This window comes from Balaenoptera borealis (assembly GCF_965194805.1).
Source record: "Balaenoptera borealis genome assembly, chromosome: 12".
In the NCBI taxonomy this organism is placed as follows: domain Eukaryota; kingdom Metazoa; phylum Chordata; class Mammalia; order Artiodactyla; family Balaenopteridae; genus Balaenoptera; species Balaenoptera borealis.
The window spans coordinates 56,904,205-56,926,289 of record NC_138869.1 but is presented as its reverse complement, the minus strand read 5'-3'; the positions used below and the strand labels follow the sequence as shown (position 1 = coordinate 56,926,289).

General features: G+C 45.1%; 1 protein-coding gene across 1 annotated transcript in view; it reads left to right on the top strand.

The window, feature by feature from the left end:
* Nucleotides 1-15,754, top strand: part of CMTM8 (CKLF like MARVEL transmembrane domain containing 8) — an 89,370-nt gene extending 73,616 nt beyond the window's left edge. The window contains exons 3-5 of the mRNA XM_082348601.1: nucleotides 9,979-10,152; nucleotides 13,935-14,051; nucleotides 15,500-15,754. Of these exons, the coding sequence (XP_082204727.1) occupies nucleotides 9,979-10,152; nucleotides 13,935-14,051; nucleotides 15,500-15,583 (375 nt within the window). The 3' untranslated portion in view covers nucleotides 15,584-15,754. The remainder of the gene's footprint in view (nucleotides 1-9,978; nucleotides 10,153-13,934; nucleotides 14,052-15,499) is intronic.
* The last annotated feature ends 6,331 nt before the right edge of the window (nucleotides 15,755-22,085 follow it).

Below are 22,085 nucleotides of genomic sequence, written 5' to 3'. Positions count from 1 at the left end.
GTGCACGCTTTTCCCCTGTCATCTCCTCTGGCTCAGTGTGTTAATAATCTGGTTTATTTGAAACAATGCAGGAAACAAAAATCTAACAACTATATGTGCACGTGTGTATATTTCCTGATGCAGCGAGTAAGTGTGACGGTTAACAGGATTGGCTAAATTTTTTCTGTAAAGGTCCAGATAGTAGATATTTTAGGCTTTGCAGCCAAAGGCCATGCACTCTGCTGTTGTAGCATGAAAACAGCCTTAGATAACGCTTAAATGGATGGGCATTGGCCGTGTTTGTGGATTGTACATAACAGGCAGCGGGCTGCGGGTGACCATGGCCCACAGTTGTCAACCCCCATGCAAAAGAAGGAACTGGATTGTGTTCATCTCTCACACGAGGTGGTAGAGTCCTCAGGGGTGGGGACTCGTGACCTGCTCACCTTTGGACCCTGAGTACCCAGCAGTGTGTCTGGCTTGTAGCAGGTGCTCACGGCGTGGTTGCTGACCTGAGATGGCTCTGATGTCAGCCTCTGCAATATATCAGCTTTCTCCCAGGATTTCCTGGTCTTCATTGAGTTAAAAACAGCAACTCTCTGAATCGGATGTTTAAAGCATCAGAGCAGATAAGATTTGCAGCCATCCCTGTTTTCTTTCCATCTGTCTCTATTTTAAATGAACCAAGGCGCCACGGGAGAGGCCAGCAGATAATAGGCTTTGTAACGATGAGCTCGAGCACTGCCTGGTGGCCCAGCGTCAGTGGGCAGCTCTGGGGAATTTTGTTTTGCAGAACCAAGCATGGGTTTGCATCAAGGCATCTGCTCATTTTACCAGAGCTTATTTCTGCCCAGAGACTTGCGCTTGGGAGGGGTTGGCTGGTGGCATTCTAGGTGATGCTCCGAACCAGCACAGCAAGAAAACAGAGCAGGTGCCGGCCTCTTCAGCCTTGCATGTGGCTGGCCCTCAGGGCAGGTTTGTGGTCTGCCAAACACTCTGTTGTTGCCATTATTAATCACAATAGTGGTTATCATTTATAGAGCATCTTGTCTCATGTGAATTCTAGAAGATACATTTTATCCCTGGGTACAGATGAAGAAGCTGAGGCACGGAGAAATTAACTGATTTGGGGCATGTTATTGATATTATGTGACACCATAGTTAAAAGTCAGGACTAAGTTATGTAACACATAGTTAGTGCCTGTTTCTCCATTTGTAAAACGGTCCTCATGAAAGTTATTCAGAGGGCAGCTGTGTGGGTTAAAGTGAGGTGAGGCATGTAAAGCTCTTCCTTACTCTCTAGGACATAATATGCTATTACTATTACCTGGGGCCTGGGCACATAGTAAGTGCTCAAAAAATATTGGTTAAAGAGATAAATGTTATTTGCCCAGTCACACAGCTGGTAAGAATTCAAAGCCTGAATCTTTCTACCAGGCCAGATGGCCTTGGCATTGTACCATTTAACCAAATAGGAACGGAGGACATGGTAACCATGATATTGAGGGTGTCCACACAGGCAGAGAGGACAGAGCTGAAGGGTCAGACGCTCCTGGTTCACTTAGCCTGGCATCTTGTTGGGCATCTTGCCCATAGGAGAGGCCTCAAGTTCAGTCCATATGTCAGGGGGCTGGACATAGGTAAGACTCCTTGGCTCCATACAGGTGTAAAAACCTTGAACGATAGAGAAAAGGATCCTGGGAAAGGAGGAGGGGACGGACTCCTGAGAGTCATTGTCAACCCTGTTAGTAATACTAGCATAATAGTAATAACTGACCCAGCAGCCAGCTGGTCCCAAGCACTGCTGTGCATATATTAACTCACTTTGTCTTCCAACAACCCTATGAGGAAAGTTTCTGTATCCCCATTTTACAGATAAGGAAACAGGCTCAGGTTGGTAACTTGGCCAAGGACAGGCTGAATCTGGAGTACCTGATTTCCCCACTGAGCCAGCTCTGCTTCTCAGTCTGACGTAACCACGAGTGCTAGCATCACCCCAGCCAGAGAACGGGGAAGCGGAGAAGGGGAGGAAGACATCAAGACCCGATGCTACAAATTAAAATAACATCAGACTAGACGTTTGGTTCTGCTCTGACCACTAACTAGCTCGAAGCTTGTTGATCCCAAACATCTCCTGAACTTCTCTTCCAGCATTCACATTCTTTGGCCCTCAAACCACTATGGAATGAGTCTTGACTTTGAGAAAAGGTGCTGTCTGGAGACTGACATCCGATGCCAAGCCATGGGTCAGTCTCCTGTGGAGCTGAACTTCCATCTGACCTTCGTGTATTGGCTTGGAGCCTGTGGGAGACTCACGTCATCAGATGGGATGTCTTTGAGATCTCAGAGTCTTGGCTTTCCCTCCATCACCCAAATGTTGCCTGGCTAACTCCCATTGACCTACTTAATCTTAAACTGCCTCTGACCATCCAGACGTGGTTGGGTCCTTGTGCTTTACATTCTTGTATCAGCCTAGTTTCCTTTCATAGGACTTAACCACAGTTCATAGTCGAATATCCATTGACCGACCTTTTCCAGAGGCAGAGACCATGTCTGTTTTCCCACATCATTGCACCACCAGTGCACACTCAGTGAGTTTTTTTTTAAATAAATTATTTATTTATTTTTGGCTGCATTGGGTCTTCGTTGCTGCGCGTGGGCTTTCTTTTTAGTTGCAGCAAGCGGGGGCTACTCTTCATTGTGGTGCGCAGGCCTCTCATTGCGGTGGCTTCTCTTGTTGCGGAGCACGGGCTCTAGGTGCACGGGCTTCAGTAGTTGTGGCACATGGGCTTAGTAGTTGTGGCTTGCGGGCTCTAGAACACAGGCTCAGTAGTTGTGGCGCACGGGCTTAGTTGCTCCGCGGCATGTGGTATCTTCCTGGACTAGGGCTTGAACCCCTTGTCCCCTGAGTTGGCAGGAGGATTCTTAACCACTGTGCCACCAGGGAAGCCCTCAGTGAGGTTTTTGAATGATTGAATGTTGTCACGTGTGTGTGGTATTAAACATGGCAGGAGGAGACAGCCTGGCATGGTCATATAGTTTGGTTCTCTCCTTGCAGGACACATAAGAGTAAGTCTACAGTAGCCAGTTTCCAACGCCACTTTATTGCAAGGAATTAATATGGTCAATGATCTAAAGCCCATTGAGGTATTTTGGAGGAGTGCTGAGCTCACACCTGGATTAACACAGCTCCCCGGGGCAAAGCCAGCCGGAAACAGCTGATGCGTTGCTCCCAGGGTAGCCTAGTTCACTGTCAGAAGTCACCTGTCTGTTTTCAAGGCTGAAGGACAGATGGTGCCCATCCCGGTTCCAGGCTAAAGTCAGAAAGAAAGCAGCCAACCCTTAGTGCCTCGAAAAAGCCCTGGCTCATAAGAGATGCTCAGTGTACATTTGAATAAATGAGACCCTTTAAACTCCTCTGAGCAGCAGAACAGCTGTCACAAAGTTCAGAGGCTTCAGAGGCAGGAGAGAACTCACAGACAAACTCAGTGTGTCTTTCAGTGTGATTTTTAAAAATCTAAGGCATCTGTTTCCTTGGTCCACAGGACCCTAGAATAAGGAAGCTGCGTGGGGGGCATGTGCATGCGGAGGGTCCAGCAGGGCTGTTGGAATCAGCTCGCTGACAGTCTCAAGAGGTCACGATGTTGAAGGTTTTCAGTTTTAAAAAACTTTCTTCATAGAAAAAACACAGATATCTGGTACCATTCAGGAAGTGGGGTGGGTGGGGCAATCAATCTCGTTCCACAAGGCAGGTAATTGAAATATTCAGTCCATTGCATCATCCCTATTGCTTTCCTCTCCTTGTTATCATTTGTTCAGGTCAATATTCAATATTTATTATCTCTGTGTAAATATTAGAGTCAAGTGTTACAGTGAACACTTAACTACAAACAGCTGCTAATAGTTTCTTTTGGTATTTAGTGACGTTAATAACGTACATATTTTTTAAGAATTTGCTCACTTTTCTTTGTAGCTAATTCACCTTGCATTTTTCTAATAGCCTTTCAGTAAAGTTTCCCACAAGCCATTCCCATCAGATAATCAGAGTTCTCATTTTTATCTTGGATGCATTTCTCCTGGGGATCTCCCTTCACCTTGGCATTCCCTTTACCTTTCTGTTGGGCTGACTTTCTGGTTTCCTGGATCCCTTGTCTTCCTCTTTCTTGGCTTCCTCCTTCACTTGGGGTGGAGCAGATTCCCTAATAGACTCACCAGGTTAAGAAGAAGGTAAAGTGACAAAAGGCACGGTGGTGATGGCCTTCACCATGCCTGTCTTTTGTTTTTGTTTTTTTAAAATATTTATTTATTTATTTGGCTGCTCTGGGTCTTAGTTGCGGCACGCAGGATCTTTTAGTTGCGACATGGGGGATCTTCCCTGACCAGGGATGGAACCGGGGGCCCCCTGCATTGGGAGTGTGAAGTCTTAACCACTGGACCACCAGGGAAGTCCCTGTCTTTTGAGTCACTCGGCTGCGATCTGACCTGGTTACCTTCTGTGCCTGGCGCGTTTGTCATGCCTGGATTTCCCCTCCTTCTGGGGATTACCCTCACCTTTCTCCCACAGAGTTCTGTTGGTTTACTCAGTAGTTCCTCTTTTAGAGTTTATACCCTCATTTTGTTGGGTCATATCCTTCAGTAGATTACTGAGAGAGAAGGTGTGGAAGGTGGATTTTTTTTTAGATGTTGCATATCTGAAAAAAAAAAAAAAAAAGTCTGCCTCTTGCTCTTCATTGATTATTTTCCTGGGTAATTTCTGGGTTAGAAACCACTTTCCAATTTGAAAGCATTTGCCATTATTTTCTAACGTTCTGTCTGCTTCTGGAAAAGGTTAAAAGCCTTTCTGTTTTCTGATCCTTGGTGGTTCTTTGATTGTTCAAAACATCTTCTCTTTGCACCTGAGGCTCTGAGATTTCTGAACCTCGGTTGGGTCTGTTTTCATCCATTTTGCTGGGTACTCAGGGGAGCCCCTTCCAAAAATGTGTCACTTTTGTCTCCTTTCCTATTCATCTCATTCTGATGATAATTTTAGAAGGGTTTGGGGAAGGAACAAAGTTAGATTCATGTGTCCATTTTGACATCTTTACCCAAAAGCCTAAAATACATGCTGAAGCTACAGGAATTGGTGCTGGCACAGCAGTCAACACAGATGAGTGGAATGAAGATTCCAGAAACTGACCCAAAATGTGAGAAGTCACCAGTAAGTGATAACAGATCACCTGACCATCTGCTAGAAAAAAAATAAAGTTGGACTTTCTTCACCCTGTACATAGAATTCAATTCTAGTTTGTTTAAAGATTTAAGCATACACACAAAACTATCAGAAAATATAGGAGAATATTTTTATAGTCTTGTGCTGAGGAAGCCCTTCCTAAGCACATAGGAATAGAAGAAGGCTCAAAGAGCTACCAGTTAACTGTGTAAAAATTTTAAACTCCCATGTGACTAAAGACTGAATTTAAAAAAGCTGGATGGGAAAATATTGCCACATATGTAGTTTGTTACCATCCTTGTTATGTAAAGATTTCTACAGATCAGTAAGAAAGTGATTTTTTTAAAACGTCAATAAATCAGAACTAGAAGTGGCTAATAAGCACTTGAAAAGATGCTTTTCCATCCTCACGACTGATCAGGAAAGTGCAAACTAAAGTAAGAAGGATACAGCACATCTGTTCTTAGTGTGTGGTCCCTGAACCGGAGGCATCCCCTGGGAACTTAGAAATGCAGATTCTCAGATCCCTTTCTAGACCTACTACTAATCACAAACTCTGGGGGGAAGCCCGTCCACCTGTAGGTTAACAAGCCCTTCAGTTGATTCTGACGTTTGAGAACCACCGCTGGGCAGCTGAGTGAACAAATGACGTTCAGTGTCGTGGATGAAATCACAACGTTGAGTGAGAGAAATCAAACATGGGAGCATGGGGCTTCCCTGGTGGCGCAGTGGTTGAGAATCTGCCTGTTAATGCAGGGGACACGGGTTCGAGCCCTGGTCTGGGAAGATCCCACATGCCGCGGAGCAGCTGGGCCCGTGAGCCACAACTACTGAGCCTGCGCGTCTGGAGCCTGTGCCCCGCAACGGGAGGGGCCGCGATAGTGAAAGGCCCGCGCACCGCGATGAAGAGCGGTCCCCGCACCGCGATGAAGAGTGGCCCCCGCTTGCCGCAACTAGAGAAAGCCCTCGCACGAACCGAAGACCCAACACAGCCAAAAATAAATAATAAATAAATAAATAAAGTAGCTATAAAAAAAAAAACAAACAAACAAACAAAAAAACATGGGAGCATGGACGATAGGATTCCATCTCTGTGAAGTTCCAAAACAGGATGACAGAAACCAGGGGAGTTGGGACCCTCGGAGGAGGGAAGGAGTAACTAGGCGTGATGGAGCCCCCCCTCCGCCGCAGCGGTGCTAAACATGTTCTCTTTCTTGAGTGGATGCTGGTGACACAAGTTGGTCCAGTTTGTGAAAATTCATTGAGCTGTTCACTTAGGATTTGTACACTTTTCTCTGTGCTGTACTTCAGTCAAGCAGTGAAGGGCAAAACATGAGATCTCTTTTGTTTTTTAGTCAGGTTTTTAATCATTTAAAACCTGGGCATTTAATGAGGTTGGAAGGGAAGAGCAGGCATACGCAGATGAGAGGATGAATCAGCACAAGTATTTTGATGAGTAATTTGACAGTACCTCTAAAGCTTAAAATATTCTAGAAATTCCACTTCTAGAAATCTATCCTGGAATTCAGGTTTGCAGAGGTATACATTATATAAGAATGTTCCCTGGGTATTTTTTGTACAAACATAAAGGAGACAACTTAAATTTTTCTCCATAGGGAACTGGTTACATGAATTGTGGAAAACTGGGCAGCTGTTAAAATCGACATAGATCTGGAAAGAGGTCCTCGGTGGCATGGCTGACTGAAAGAAACAAGTTATAGGCACCATATACTGAGTGATCCGTATTTTTAAAGGAGAAAGAAAAGGATTTGCAGGTGGTAGTTATAAATGCAAGCGAAAGAAGTTAGGAAGGCTGGATGTAAAATTTTTATATTGGTTTCTCGAGAATTTACAACTGGTGTTTGTGACTTCTTTGTGTGTTTTATATATAGTTTTTATACTGCTGTGCTTATTTTTACCTGCACTTATCACTTTCTTAAACTTTTTTAAGTCTTAGATTTACCATTCAAAAAAAAGGGTTGGCTTAAAATAATGTTTATCAGTGAAAAAACAAACAGTATTTTTGTAGTCTAAACAAATAAAGATCTAGTTACACACACACACACACACACACACACACACACACACACACACGGAGCTGTTTTTGTAGAGTGCTTTTCATCAATATTGGTTATAGTGAGACAAGAAGTGTGCTTCTGGATATATTTCACTTACCTAGGAAATTCACTTGGGTAGAGTAATTCTTTTCTTGACAGTTCTTTTCCTGTGTTTGCTGGTGAGATCTTGGGTCAAAGATTTCTGTTTTTTGAGAGACAGCTCAGTTAGCGATATTATCTCTGTGTGTAAAAGATGACCGCCGCTAGCACTTTAGACAGAGCGTCTCTGGATAGTGAACTCCGCTTGCTTTAATAATGATAACCATTTTCACATTCAGAGCCAAGAGCTGTTAGCTGAGCCTGTTTAGCTGGCACAAGCTTACGCTGGCAACTCTTAAACTCTTGCACACTCCTGGAGAGACAGCTGCCACGTTGCAGTGGCTCTTCCTGTGGTTATTTCCTGTGTGAATCAACAGAGGGCCCTTCTGACCCCTTCAGTTTGAATCAAGAAGCCCTTGTTGTTGTTTCAGACCCTACCATGCTGGATGAGGTGTGTTACCTGTCTTACTGATCCAGCGGAATAGCACACCTGTGTGTGTAGATGACCTGTCAGTTGTGATGAATTCCGGACCAAAACCCCATGGGTGTTGAGGCTTGGCCCTTTCCGGGATTTTATCCTGTTTTGTGCTTCTTCACTTTCAATAAATTCCATTGCCACAGATGTAAACACAAAAATACATCTCCATTAAATGTTTCTTCGGAATTCATATACGACATCAAGCAGATAAAAGAACATCAACTTTCAGCTCTAGGGAGGGGAAGCAGCAGCACTTAGAGTCTGTTCCCTGCTCCCCAGCACAGACGTCCGGACCTCGCCAGGGAGGTGGGTTTGTCTCAGTGAACAGTTTAAAAGGTCCCCTGGAAGCCTGTCTGAGGGCTAAGTGATCCTAACAGGAAGTCTTCTTTCCTAAAGAGGGGCCTGAACTCTTCCCCCTGGACTGTCCACTTCTAACCCCATCCTGAGGTCTCTGGCTCCCCTAAACTGGATAGGTTGTAAACTGAGCCCAGGTCAGCCCTTTAACCTGTTCCTGTTTCATCTTTCCAGCTGAGGAAGTGACACCCTAATCCACTGGGGAGTCTTTCCAGAAACCCGGGGGTAATTCCACTTTATCCTAATCTGATATATCAAATCTGTGAAGGTCCTGTCTCCTTCTGAAATTTGCCTTGAATCACTCACTTCCCAGTATTCACCAGCATCTTGGTCTTGGGCGCATCATCTTCTTCCACTTGGATTATTACAGCAGTCTCCGAACTGTTTCCCTACCCCTACCCCCACTCTGCTTGCCTGTTCTCGCCATGCAGAGTGATCTTGCAAAAACTTAACCTGATCTTATCATTGTCTTGCTCAGAATCCTCCTGTAGCTCTTAGGATAAAGTACAAAATCCTTAGGTGTCCTGGGCCCACTTAATCTGACCCTCCCCAAGCCCTCTAACATCTTGTACCCATGTCCTAACGTCCTCCACTCTCCTGCAGGTTCTAGAAGGCCCTTCCCCTGCAGCCCTCTGCCCATGCCATGCTCTCTGCCTGGGACGGTGTCTTCTGCCCGTCTTACTAGCTCCCAGAGGGTCTTCAGGCTCTTCCTCAGCACAGCCTCCTCTGACATTTGTTCCTCTTGCCAAAAAGGTCACAGCCCCCGTCACAGACCCTTGTCACACACTTTATTTCCTTCAGAGCATTTTCCCAACTGTAACTATTCAGATATTTCCCCCCATGAGACTCTAAGTCGTGCATGAGCAGGTCTGTTTGGTTTCTGCCCTGCTCTACCCTCGGGGCCCACGGAGCAGGAAGCCTGGCCTGTGGCATGTGCTCAGGGCAGGTGCTCAGGTGTCAACGCCGAATGACCAGCTTTGTGATCAGAGTCAGTTTCATGTCTTGTCCCACATCCCATGGAGAGAGCTGAGACAGGAAGGAAATCGCTTGCCCCGAGTTACACAGCAGCCAGATCTGCTGCCAGAGTCCGTCCCACATGCCTGATGCTGTCTCCTGGGAATAGGGTTTAGATGCCAACTTTCCTTCCTATGGGTTAGGAATAAAGTCCTCCTGGGCCCTGGAAAGCACACCTCGCCGTGGCCTCCCTCCTTGAGGACCAGAGACTCACACAGCGTAGACCAGCATCCTTCCTTCACTCAGTGGTGATGTGGTGGGGCTTCGGGCTGGTCTTGCTCTGTAGCAGCAGTGAAGTCGGGTGACCGTTGCTGGAATAAATGCATAACTTATGTCTTGTTCCCTTGACAGGTATCAGGAGCAGATTCCAGCCACAGATGTGTGTTGTTTTGCCCCTCTTTATTAGTGCTGACATTTAAAAATCGAGGTCATCATGTACAAACTTGAGTTTCTGTGTTCTCCTTGGGGTGGGGGTGGCAGAAAGATGGAGAAAACCAGCCCACAACTGGCCGGAGCTGGGCAGAGACTTCCCCCAGAAACAAGGCGTGGGTTTCTTGTTTGTCCTGGTCTCTGCCCTGCCTGTTCTGTTCATTCATTTTACCTTCCTGGCATTTGCAAGAATGTGAGCTTGCGGCCAGATCACATTTGGTACATGTACCCATATATATGAGTAAAAATTGTGATTGACACTTTGTATAATTACTTTTTTCTCTGTCCCCACTTCCTCCTCCTTCTCCATTTTCTCTTCCACCTCCCTTTTCCTTTCCACGGCCTCTCCTGTTTCACAGGTTCTGGGACTGCTGGTATGGACACTGATCGCTGGAACTGAGTACTTCCGGGTCCCTGCGTTTGGCTGGGTCATGTTTGTAGCTGTGTTTTACTGGGTCCTCACCGTCTTCTTCCTCATCATCTACATAACGATGACCTACACCAGGATCCCCCAGGTGCCCTGGACCACGGTGGTAAGGAAACCATGGGTGTTCTTCCTGTTCACTGCCCATTAGGTAGGACGGAATTTAGTCCTTCTCCAGACAATTCGGGATTGTCTATGCCAACAAAGCAGAGGGCAAAGTCAGGGAGAACCCAGCACAGGTGTTTTACACCTGAGCGTGAAACAGCATTGTTGGAAGGTCCAGGAATTCCTTTTAGGCAAAGTAGCAAACCGGTCCTCAGAAGACTGAATCAAGAGAAGCTCTGTTCTCTGCGTATACTCTTGTTTTATTAATTCCCTATAAACAGTGTCATCTAGGAACAGGTGTGTCAGGGCATAGCCTCAGCAGATCTTCTGTCCTCCAAACCCCTCCTGGGGCCGTGGCTTTAACCCTTTGTGTACCAGAGTTCTTTGATGTTGAGAGGTGAAGAGTTAGAATGAAAAATGAACGTCACTGTTAGAACAACAAGATGACCTCACATTGGGGAGCAGGAGTAGTCAAGAGTGACTGGATTCTTGTCCTGACTCCATGCTGGATGCATGATTACAAAGGGAGACACAGCCTGGGGGCGGGGCGGGGGGAATAGATAAGAAAATGTGTAGATTATAGAACCTATCTTTGTCTGCTTGGGTGCCAAAACAGAATACCCTAGACGGGAAGCTTCAGTGACAGAAATTTCTCGCAGTTCTAGAGGCTGGAAGTCTAAGATCAGGTGTCAGTACAACTGGTTTCCGGTGCAAGCTCTCCTCCTGGCTTGCAGATGCCTGCTGATCTTGCTGTGTCCTCACATGGCAGAGAGAGAAAGAGAGGATGTGAGCTCCCTTTCGTCTCTTCTTACAAGGGTGCTAACCCTCTCAGGGGGACCCCACTCTCATGAGCTCCTCTAACCCTAATTACCTCAAAGGCCCCGTATCCAAATACTATCACGCTGAGGGTTAGGGCTTCAACATATGAATTTGGGGGGACACATTCAGTCCATAATATTCTGCCCTGGGCCTCCCTGGTGGCGCAGTGGTTAAGAATCCACCTGTCAATGCTGGGGACACGGGTTCGAGCCCTGGTCCGGGAAGATCCCACCTGCCACAGAGCAACTAAGCCCGTGCGGCATAACTACTGAGCCTGCGCTCTAGAGCCCACGAGCCACAACTACTGAGCCCACGTGCCGCATCTACTGAAGCCCACGTGCTCTAGAGCCTATGCTCCGCAACAAGAGAAGCCACTGCAATGAGAAGCCTGCGCACTGCAACGAAGAGTAGCCCCCACTAGCCTCAACTAGAGAAAGCCTGCGTGCAGCAACGAAGACCCAACACAGTCAAAAATAATAAGTAAATAAAAATGAATAAATTTATAAAAAAATACTAATATTAATAAAAATAATAATATATTAAAAAAATTCTGCCCCCCCAACCATGACCATCTCACATGCATATACATTTGTTCCATCTCAACATCCCCCAAACTCATTCCAGCATCAACTAAAGTCTTGGTCCAAAGTCTCCTTTAAATACCGTCTATGTCAGATATGGGTGGGGCTTGAGGTACAGTTCATCCCGAGGCAAAATTCCTCTCCAGCTATGAACCTGTGAAACCAGACAAATTGAGTGCTTCCAAAATACAGCGGTGAGACAGGTACAGATAGACATTCCCATTTCAAAAGGGAGAAATAGGAAAGAAGGAAGGGGTGACAGGTCCCCAGCAAGCCCAAAAGTTACAAGGCAAATTCCATCTGATCTTAAGGCTCCAGAACAATCCTTTTTTTGGTTCAGTGCTCTGCCTTCCCGGTGCATTGGGGTAGCAATGTCACCCTGGTGTCTCTGCAGGGTGGCCCTGCCCCTGGGGCACTGGGTAGGGATATCCTGACTCACAGAAATCCCACCCTTTGAAACTGAGGAGGAACCAGTCTGCCCACTGGGCCCGCGATGGGAGTGGCAGCCCTGATGATCTCTGAATCACCTTCGGGTGATTCATTCTTTTCGTGAAAGATAAAGCTATTTCGCAGTCAAATAGTTCTATGGTTCTGTCCCATAGAATCCAAGAAGTTCCACAGCCCTACTTCATTTTGGCCCATCTGCATCCCCTTCAGTTCAAACTGGTAATGTTTCTACTGGTATAATCCCTTACCTATTCCTGGCTTCTGCTAAGATGGTCGATTAGATCTGTGGTTTGTACCTGTAATCTGTTTATCAAAAGGCTGTTCGGCCACACCCTGAGTGTTCTCTTCTGAAAGAGCTTTCTCATTTTTCACAGTATGGCTGAGCTGAGAATTTTTCAAAACCTTCTTTTTTGTTTTGTTTTTTTTTGTTTTTTTGGCTACGCTGTGCGGCATGCGGGATCTTAGTTCCCTGAGCAGGGATCGAACCCGCACCCCTTGCGTTGGAAGTGCGGAGTCTTAACCACTGGACTGCCAGGGAAGTCCCGGTTCTGGTTCTTTTTTGCTTAATGATTCCTTCTTCAATTCATCTCTCTCCTTTTGCATTTTCCTCCAAGCTGTCGGGGGAACCAGGCCACTCCTTCGGCACTTTGCTAAAAAAATTTCCTCAGCTAAACGTTCGATGTCATTGCTTGAAGTTCTCCCTTCCACAAAACACTAGAACACCTTTCAGACAAGTTCTTTGCCACTTTATAGCAAGGATCACCTTTCCTCCAGTTTCCGATAACATATATTCCTCATTTCCATCTGAGACCTCACCAGAATCTCCTTAAACATCCATATTTCTAGCATGTGCCTCAGAACTCTCCAGCCGCTCTTTATTAGCCAGTGCCAAAGCCACTTCCATATTTTTAGCTATTTTGTGACAGTTCTGAAGGGACTCAAAGTCTTGGTCTCCTGACTGCTGGTCGGGGTTCTTATTTTGCTGACCTCTGGCCTAGAGCATCTATTAGTCTGTCTCTCCTCCAAGCCTAAGCCTCCTTCATTGATTTATTACATTAAGAACTTAAAATATTGCCTTTAATGTTACTTTTTTTTTTTTTCTTGTTTAACACTGCTCCCTTCTGAAACTCCCTGGTTTGAAAATGCTCTGATTTGCATTTTTAGAATTTATCATCGTGAGGTGTGTCCGCATTTTATAGCTAAGGAAACTGAGGTTTGGAGCCTCCTGACTTTGCACGGGTTCACGCACAATTGGGCCCATGTCTCTCGACTTCCATCCAGCAGTTTTTTCTGATGTCATCCTGCTCCGGGAGCTCCTCTGCCTGAGTAGTGATTAGAACCCTGGCCAGCAGTCAGGAGACCCCTCCATGTTGGGGTTCCACACTCACACGTGTGAAGAGACCAGAAAGTCATGCAAGTGAGCGTAAACCCTGTTGAATCCTTGCCACCCAGATGCACTGACTTAAACAACCGCAGGGTATTCTTCACAGAGAAGTAAACTGGAAATGTGCTCCCAGGATCGCTAGATCTTCTGTTGTTGTTTTTTTTTCCCCTTCCTAAGAGAATCCAGAAATCTGGGTTTCTGTGTAAACTCCCCCAGTTTTAAGATGTTTACAGCCAAATTTTGAAAATTTTACTCGCTGCTGGCAGATGCTAAACGTCAGATGCGTCTGCCTTCTGGTTGGGATATTTTGTTTGCTGCTCCAACTGAGAAGCCCCTTTGCAACCCCTCAAAGCGTTGGTAAGCGAGGAAGCAGCGTGCACCGAGTACCCCCAAGGCGCCGAGGAGCTGCCTTCTCATCGCCCTTGTCCCCTGCCCCCCTCACGAGTCCAGGTGGGCCCCTTGCCACAGCCGAGGTGCGCCTCTGGCCGCTTCTGAGGTCCGGGTGTGCCCAGACCTTCCCAGGCTCCCTAAACACTCTGCACCTCTGTCTCCCAGGGTCTGTGCTTTAATGGCAGTGCCTTCGTCTTATACCTCTCTGCCGCTATTGTGGATGCGTCTTCTGTCTCCCCGGAGAGGGACAGTCACAACTTCAACAGCTGGGCAGCCTCGTCGGTGAGTGAGCACTTCATCCCCACGGTCTCCTCCTCCCTCCCCAAGGCCGGCTGAGGATCTGGGCAAGGAGGACAAAGTTAACCTGCAGGGAAAAGCATCACCTGCGGGAGGGACACCTTGGCAATGAACTTCCTGGTTTGAGCATCATGGGGCCTCCCGTTGGCCTGGAGCACAAAGAGGCTGAAAGAGTCCGCTCGAGTGAAAGCCAAATGCTAGAACAAAATAAGTGTTTGAGGGAGAAAAAAACATTTGAGGGATTCTAAGAATAATTCTGCCTACAATGTCCGTGGGAGAGAGAGGCAGAAAATGAGCACAGTAGGATTCTGTGTGTTGAAGTAGAAATGTTTGTTTATGCTCTCAGGATGCCTGGGAAGATAGACACCAGCAGAGGTTCCTTCCAGGGACTGTGATGGGCCATGAGGAGTGTGGGATGAGGGGCTTCTACTTTTTAATTTATGTGCTTCTGTACTGTTTGCATTTTTAAACCATAAGTGTGTATTTTTCAGATTTAAAAAACTAATTTTAAAAGTTTCTCTGAGATGGGCCTTATAACATTCCATCCGCAGTAGAAGTGGTGGGGGCGGGAGGCGGGCAGTTAGACAGGCAGACCAACAGTATGATGTTAAAGCTGGTGGGTGATCCATGGGTGTTCATCGTATTCTCGACCTGTATTTCAAAATCTCTATTGAAGGGTAAAGAGCGTGGATCCACGTGAGATTAAAAGTCACAGGGCTCAAGTTAGCACACAGCACGAGTAGTCAGCTGGGCAGATGCAAACTAATATGTATAGGATGGATAAACAACGAGGTCCTACTGTATAGCACTGGGAACTATATTCAATATCCTGCGATAAACCATCATGGAAAAGAACATGAAAAGGAACGTACATATATGTATAACTGAGTCACTTTGCTATACAGCAGAAATTAGCACAACATTGTAAATCAACTGGACGTCAATAACATTTTTTTAAAAATGAAGAATTAGGTGGAACTGGGCTGTGGTTGCCCCAGGAGAGGGCCCGGCGTTTTCCCAGCTCTGCACTCACACCCCCTGGGGGCCCCTGGCTTCCTTCCGCCCACTCAGCTTGTTTGTGTAAACTGAGCCTGTGACAATCTGAGGTTAAGCCTTGGTCTAAAATCACCGATACTAAATTAGAAATACATGGGCTTTTCTCAGATGCACACCACCATATTCACCCCCACGTGAACACCCTGGGCTTATTGGAGTAAGACTACAGGCTTTCCAGATAGGTTCCCAAAAAGAAAAACAGCCTAGCCTGAAATTGTTTCAGAAGGAAGGTAATTGAACCAATAAAGCAGTTTTAGATGAGAAAGCTTGGAGTCGAGGGATGCCATAAGTGCATTATTCAGTAGAGGTGAAATGATAACTTGTGCTAATTAGGATGTGCCCTAAACCCCCTTTCTATTATGCTTTGTTTTCTCCAGTTCTTCGCCTTCCTGGTCACCGTCTGCTACGCTGGAAACACATATTTCAGTTTTATAGCTTGGAGATCCAGGACCATACAGTGATATGCCATTTTGAGAATTAAAAGGGAAAAAAAAAGGAAGAATCTCACTGTAAAAACAGGTGTAGGTATAATGTATATTTCCAGAGAATTGTATTTAACTAATGTTTTTATATACTTAGTTAAATTTGCTCACAGTGGTTTGTTATAATTAAACTGGATACTTACTTGCAAAGTGCTGTAGCTTATAATGAATCTTAAATATCTTGTTGATGTCTTCATAGACCTTATTTTCTTAGGCAGTGTATTAGAAATAGATAAATTGCTAATATTAAGAATGCATCAAGTTTGTAAACCTAACTTTTAAAAATGCCAGATTCTTTTTTCATTAAATGTTTCACAATCCAGGGTAATGTGACATCTGACTCAAGAAAGGAGACCTATTGCTGAAGCCTGAGGCTGGGGGCTGGGGGGAATTCTTCATCCTCATGGTGTTGCCAGGGGTGATATTGCCAGGAGACACTGTCCACAGCCCCCAGGCCAGCGTGGTCGGAGAGACCCATCTCCCCAGGTCTGGGGATCGCCGGCGGCATGAGTCTCACATGCCAACTGGTTAGCCCAGAAAGCATCTAATGAGACACTAGCCTTAGAACTTAGTAATGAGCTCGCCTTAAGTGGTGCTCTGAGCACAGTGGCTGATGTGCTGGTGGTATTTTTTTCTAATACAGATTAAAATAAGCTCATAACCATTAAAAGGATAAATACTTGCATGTACCTTAAAAACCATCTTGCTGACCACAGAGACACAGGTACCATATTTGGTGGAACATATCGGACCAAAAGGCTCCAAATCTCCAAGCCTTAATATTTTGTAACATTGTTATTAGATATTATGAGACAGTGGGAAGAACCCCGTTCCGGAGGCAGATGTGCACTTAGAGGAAGTGTTTTTAGGCTAGGTGGTTCTTGCTGGAATGGCAGTGTATCTTGGGTGATTTTTCAAACTGCAAAACAAGAAACCACAGAAACGTTGGTATAGTTGATGGTAGGGAGAAGGTTCAGCCATGCACTCTGTGGACATGGCCCCGTGGCCTCCTCTCTTCTGCTCGTGTGGCAGTGCTGTTTTCTTTCTGTTGTGTGTTGTTTGCGTTGGTTTTCCTGTTCATCTAATTCCTTAGCCAAGCTCTGTTTCCCCCTATAAAGGAGAGTTGGGATTTCTTCAGTGTCTAATGACACCCACCCCAGACCTTTGAAAGGAACAATGAAGAATGTTCTTGGGTTGTGTGTCCAAAAAGGTAGGGGGGAGGGGACACCAAGAGGGAGAGGTGGGGTGGAGGGTGGGAGTGAGTGGGCGTGGGGAACACGAGAGGCCTCTTTGGGTCCCGCATGTAGCCATGAAGCTTCAGCTTCAGTGACGCAGACCTGCAGGTGACCGGGGCTGCGATCTTTCTGGAGCTGCGTTCCCAGTCATCACCCGGACAGCCTCTGACTCGCTGATTTTGCAAGAAGAGCTGAAATAACTAGTCAGGGTTTGTGTGTGCTGCCTCTCTGTCCATCTCTCCCTCTCACACTCCCAGAAGCATGTTCACCTTGCATGTACCTGGTGGATTTTTTTTTTAATTGAAATATAGTTGATTTACAATGTTGTGTTAGTTTCAGGTGTACAGCAAAGTGATTTACTTTTATGTATATATATATATTTATATATATATATATATATACACATATATTCTTTTTTACATTCTCTTTCATTACTTGGTAGATTTTAAAAGTACTTTATATTGCAATCAAGTCTCCATAAGAGGCAGAAAAACTGTAACCTAAGAGGTCTCTGTTTCTGGAAACAGTCATAAAGAAAGAAGCCTGCTTTTATGTTTGTGTGTGTGTGTGTGTGTGTGTGTGAGAGAGTGTGATTTCTATAATCATGGACACATACATAGGAAGTAACTTCTGGAGTAAAAGGTTTCATAAGCCACTTTGAAATGTCTTCCAAATAAACCACAACCAGCTGTAGGCCTTTCCTGAACCCGTAGCGCCAAAGAGATCTATTTCAAGAGATCCGTGATTCATTTGCGTCCATGCGGAGGGGACTTGCTGTCATGTCTTTATATGTGGCTTTTCAAGAGCATGACCCTTTGTGTTGCCTTAAAAGTTCACCCCAAAAAACCACCAAAAAACCAAAAAACATTTATTTTTGGCTGAAAGGAAATTATTTCTTCTTTTGAATGCGGAGAGACCTTGTTCATGAATAATTTTTAAGTGTGGGTGTTTAGACAACAAAATGATTCTCTATTATTCAGTTAAAGCTATAAGTTTTGAACTGGGTTTAATTTTTCTCTTGAGAAAGAAGGAAAAAACAAAGCCACATGGAACACAGCCAGCATAACAAGAAGAATAGGTTTCTGGGGTTGAAAAATGTTATTACAGGGATGGTATAGAGTGTGCTTACACTCTGCTGTCTGTGCTCACTGTCTGCATTCACCTCTCAGCCCTTCCAGAACCATCACCTTCTCTTTGATAGAGCCGGGTGGGTTTTAATTTGATGTATTTCCACACTCATGGCAAATCAATGAAATGCTTTAGGCATTTAATCTCTCCATTGCTATTTCCAACTCATAGCCCCAAAAGGTAAATATTTAGCCAATGTTTTAAAACTGTAAGAAAATCTAGAGACAAGAATGTTCAGTGTCAGTTGCTTTTGTGCATTTTTAAATTGCTCCCTTCATAGGAAAATCCCTTCAGGGTATCAGCACACAAAAGATTTTAAATACATAAAATATCTCTGCTTAGAGGACAGACATTTAAAAACACTAACTGAAGATGCAGCCCTGGGTAGAATATCAATTTAAAAATCTGTATTTCTGTTCCCTAGACAATTATTAAATTGAAAAGAGAGATTTTTCACAGAAAAAAACAACCCAGGCATACAGGCAGACCTCGTTTTATTGCGCTTCACCTTACTGCACTTCACAGATACTGTGTTTTATACAAATTGTGTGTTTGTGGCAACCCTATGTGGAGCAAGTCTATTGGTGCCATTTTTCCAGCAGCATTTTCTCGTGTCATGCCTCTGTGTCACATTTTGGTAATTCTCCCAATATTTCAAACTTTCTCACGTTTCTTATGGTGATCTGTGATCAGTGAGCTTTGATGTTACTATTGTTCATTGTTTGGGGGCACCACAAGCCATGCCCCTATAAGATGACAAACTTAATCAGTAAATGTGTGTGTTCTGACTGCTCCACCAACCAGCTATTCCCCGTCTCTCTCCCTCTCCTCAGGCCTCCCTATTCCCTGAGACACAACAATATTGAAATTAGGCCAGTTAATAACCCTACAATGACCTCTGAGTGTTCAAGTGAAAGGAAGACTCACATGTCTCTCAGTTTAAATCAAAAGCTAGAAATGATTAAACTTAGTGAGGAAGGCATGTCAAAAGCCCAGACAGGCTGAAAGCTCAGCCTCTTGTGCCAAACAGCCAAGCTGTGAATGCAAAGGAAAAGTTCTTGGAGGAAATTAAAAGTGTTCCTTCAGCGAATACACGAATGATAAGAAAGCAAAACAGACTCACTGCTGATATGTAGAAAGTTTTAGGGGTCTGGGTAAAAAGAAGATCAGACCAGCCTCAACATTCCCTTAAGCCAAAAAAAAAAAAAAAAAAACCTAACCTAGAGCCAGGTCCTAAATCTCCTCAATTCTGTGATGGCTAAGGGAGATGAGGAAGGTGCAGAAGAGAAGTTTATAGCTAGCAGAGGTTGGTTCATGAGGTTTAAAGAAAAAAGCCGTCTCCTTAACATAAAAGTGCAAGGTGAAGCAGCAAGTGCTGACGTAGAAGCTGCAGCAAGTTGTGCAGAAGATCAGATAATTCATGAAGGTGGCTACACTAAACAATAGATTTTCAGTGTAGACAAAACAGGCTTCTACTGGAAGAAGATGCCATCTGGGACTTTCATAGCTAGAGAGGAGGAGTCAGTGCCTGGCTTCAAAGCTTCAAGGGACAGGCTGACTCTGTTGTTAGGGGCTAATGCAGCTGGTGATTTTAAGTTGAATCTAGTGCTCATTTACCATTCTGAAAATCCTAGGGACCTTAAGGGTTAGGCTAAGTCCACCCTGCCTGTGCTCTGTAAGTGGAACAGCAAAGCCTGGATGATAGCACATCTGTTGACAACATGGTTTACTGACTATTTTAAGCCCACTGTGAGACCTACTGCCCAGAAGAAGATTCCTTTCCAGATATTACTGCTCATTGACAAGGCACCAGATCACCCAAGAGCACTGATGGAGATGTACAATGAGATAATGTTGTCATGCCTGCTAACACGACATCCATTCTGCAGCCCATAGATAAAGGAGTCATTTCAGCTTATTATTTAAGAAGTAACATTTTTCATAGACTCTGACTGCCATAGGTAGTGATTACTCTGACGGATCTGGGCAAAGTCAATTGAAAATCTTCTGGAAAGGATTGACTGTTCTAGATACCATTAAGAACATTCTTGATTTATGAGAAGAGGTAAAAAATATCAACATTGACAGGAGTTTGGAAGAAGTTGATTCCAGCCCTCAGACTTTAGTGGAGGAAGTCAGTGCAGATGTGGTGGAAATAGCAAGAGAACTAAAATTAAATGTGGAGCCTGAAGATGGGACTGAATTGCTGCATCTCCTGATAAAACTTGAACAGAAGAGAGTTTGCTTCTTATGGATGAGCAAAGACAGTGGTTTCTTGAGAAGGAATCTGCTCCTGGTGAAGATGCTGTGAAGCTTGTTGAAACGACAACCGAGGGTTCAGACTGTTCCATAAACTTAGTTGATAAAACAGTGGCAGGGTTTGAGAGGATTGACTCCAGTTTGGAAAGAAGATCTATGGGTCAGATGCTATCAAACGGCACTGCAGGCTGTAGAGAAGTCATTTGTGAAAGGTAGAGTCAATTGATGAAGCAGACTTCACTGTTGTCCTATTTTAAGAAACTGCCACAGATGCCCTGACCTTCAGCCACCGCCCTGATCAGCAGCCATCAACATCCAGGCAAGACCCTCCACCAGCAAAAAGATTAGGACTCCTGAAGGCTCAGGTGATGGTTAGGATTTTTTAGCAGTAAGATTTTTTTTTTTTTAGTATTTCTTTTTTTTTAATTTTAATTTTTTATTTATTTATTTTTGGCTGTGTTGGGTCTCCGTTTCTGTGCGAGGGCTTTCTCTAGTTGCGGCAAGCGGGGGCCACTCTTCATTGCGGTGCGTGGGCCTCTCACTGTCGCGGCCTCTCTTGTTGCGGAGCACGGGCTCCAGACGCGCAGGCTCAGTAGCTGTGGCTCACGGGCCCAGTTGTTCCGCGGCATGTGGGATCTTCCCAGACCAGGGCTTGAACCCGTGTCCCCTGCATTGGCAGGCGGACTCTCAACCGCTGCACCACCAGGGAAGCCCAACAGTAAAATATTTTTAAATCAAGTATGTACATTGTTTTTTAGACATAATGCTACTGCACACTTCATAGATTACAGTATAGTGTAAACAGAACTTTTATATGCGCCGGGAAACCAAAAAATTTTTGTGACTCGCATTATCGTGGTGGTCTGGGACCAGACCCGCCATATTTCCGAGGAAAGCCCATAGAAACCTGGGGCAGACGTGTGCACACTTAACAGTGAAAAAGGGCAACCTGAGAAGTATTTCCTAACTTGGCCTTACATAAATGTTCTGGCTACGTTCTTGCTGCCAGTTGTAAGCAGACAGCTAGCTGTAAAGGAAGGTGAGGTTAACTGTTCCAGTGCTGATGACCTAGGATAATGGGGAAGATTAGAGTATGTGTTGTTACAAGTAAACTTAGTAAACTTAGGTGTTCGGTGTCTAAGAGGATCAGTTTTGGGGGGAAAGTGCTTGGCAACCTAGAGGTGATGATTTTTCAGAAACTTAGGAAGGTGAGTGGCAAGAAAGTTGAAGAGACATTCCATTTGGAAGGTGTGTTTTGAGAAAACTTGTGTGTCAATGGCAGACTTTTTTCTAGAATATTCGGAATAACTCATCCAGGATGTAGCCGACCTTGTTGCTGCCTCAGCATCCCTTCTCCCCGCCTCTTGTTATCCGACTACCCTAGTTTTTATTGCACATTCATACCACCCACTTACACCCCAGCAACTTCGGGGAAAGCCAGCTCCACTGTGCTCTAGGAATGGCCTAAGCCAGTCCCACCGCAGCCACAGCGACTGGTTCAGGCAGGGGCACGTGACCAGGCTTGCTGGGGAGTTCTGAGAAAGGAGTTCTGAGGAAATGCGTAGGCAGGAAGTTGTTGGCAAATACCTTGCGACCACAAGGAGAAGCCAGTCGCGGGATGAAGGTGACTGGAAGAGAGATGGAGGGGGAAAGAAACTTCTTTGTAATGACATCATTGAGCTTCCAGCTCCTCCAGCCTGGTGGATAGAGAACATCTGTACTGTGAGGAAAGGAACCAGGTGAAAACTACATAGGCTGTAGGGATGAAGTGGTACATTTCCAGAAATCTATTTCACTGTACATATGAAGAGCCTTAAAAATTATCCATTCCCTGAACTTGGGGATGTTTCTCTTAGGAG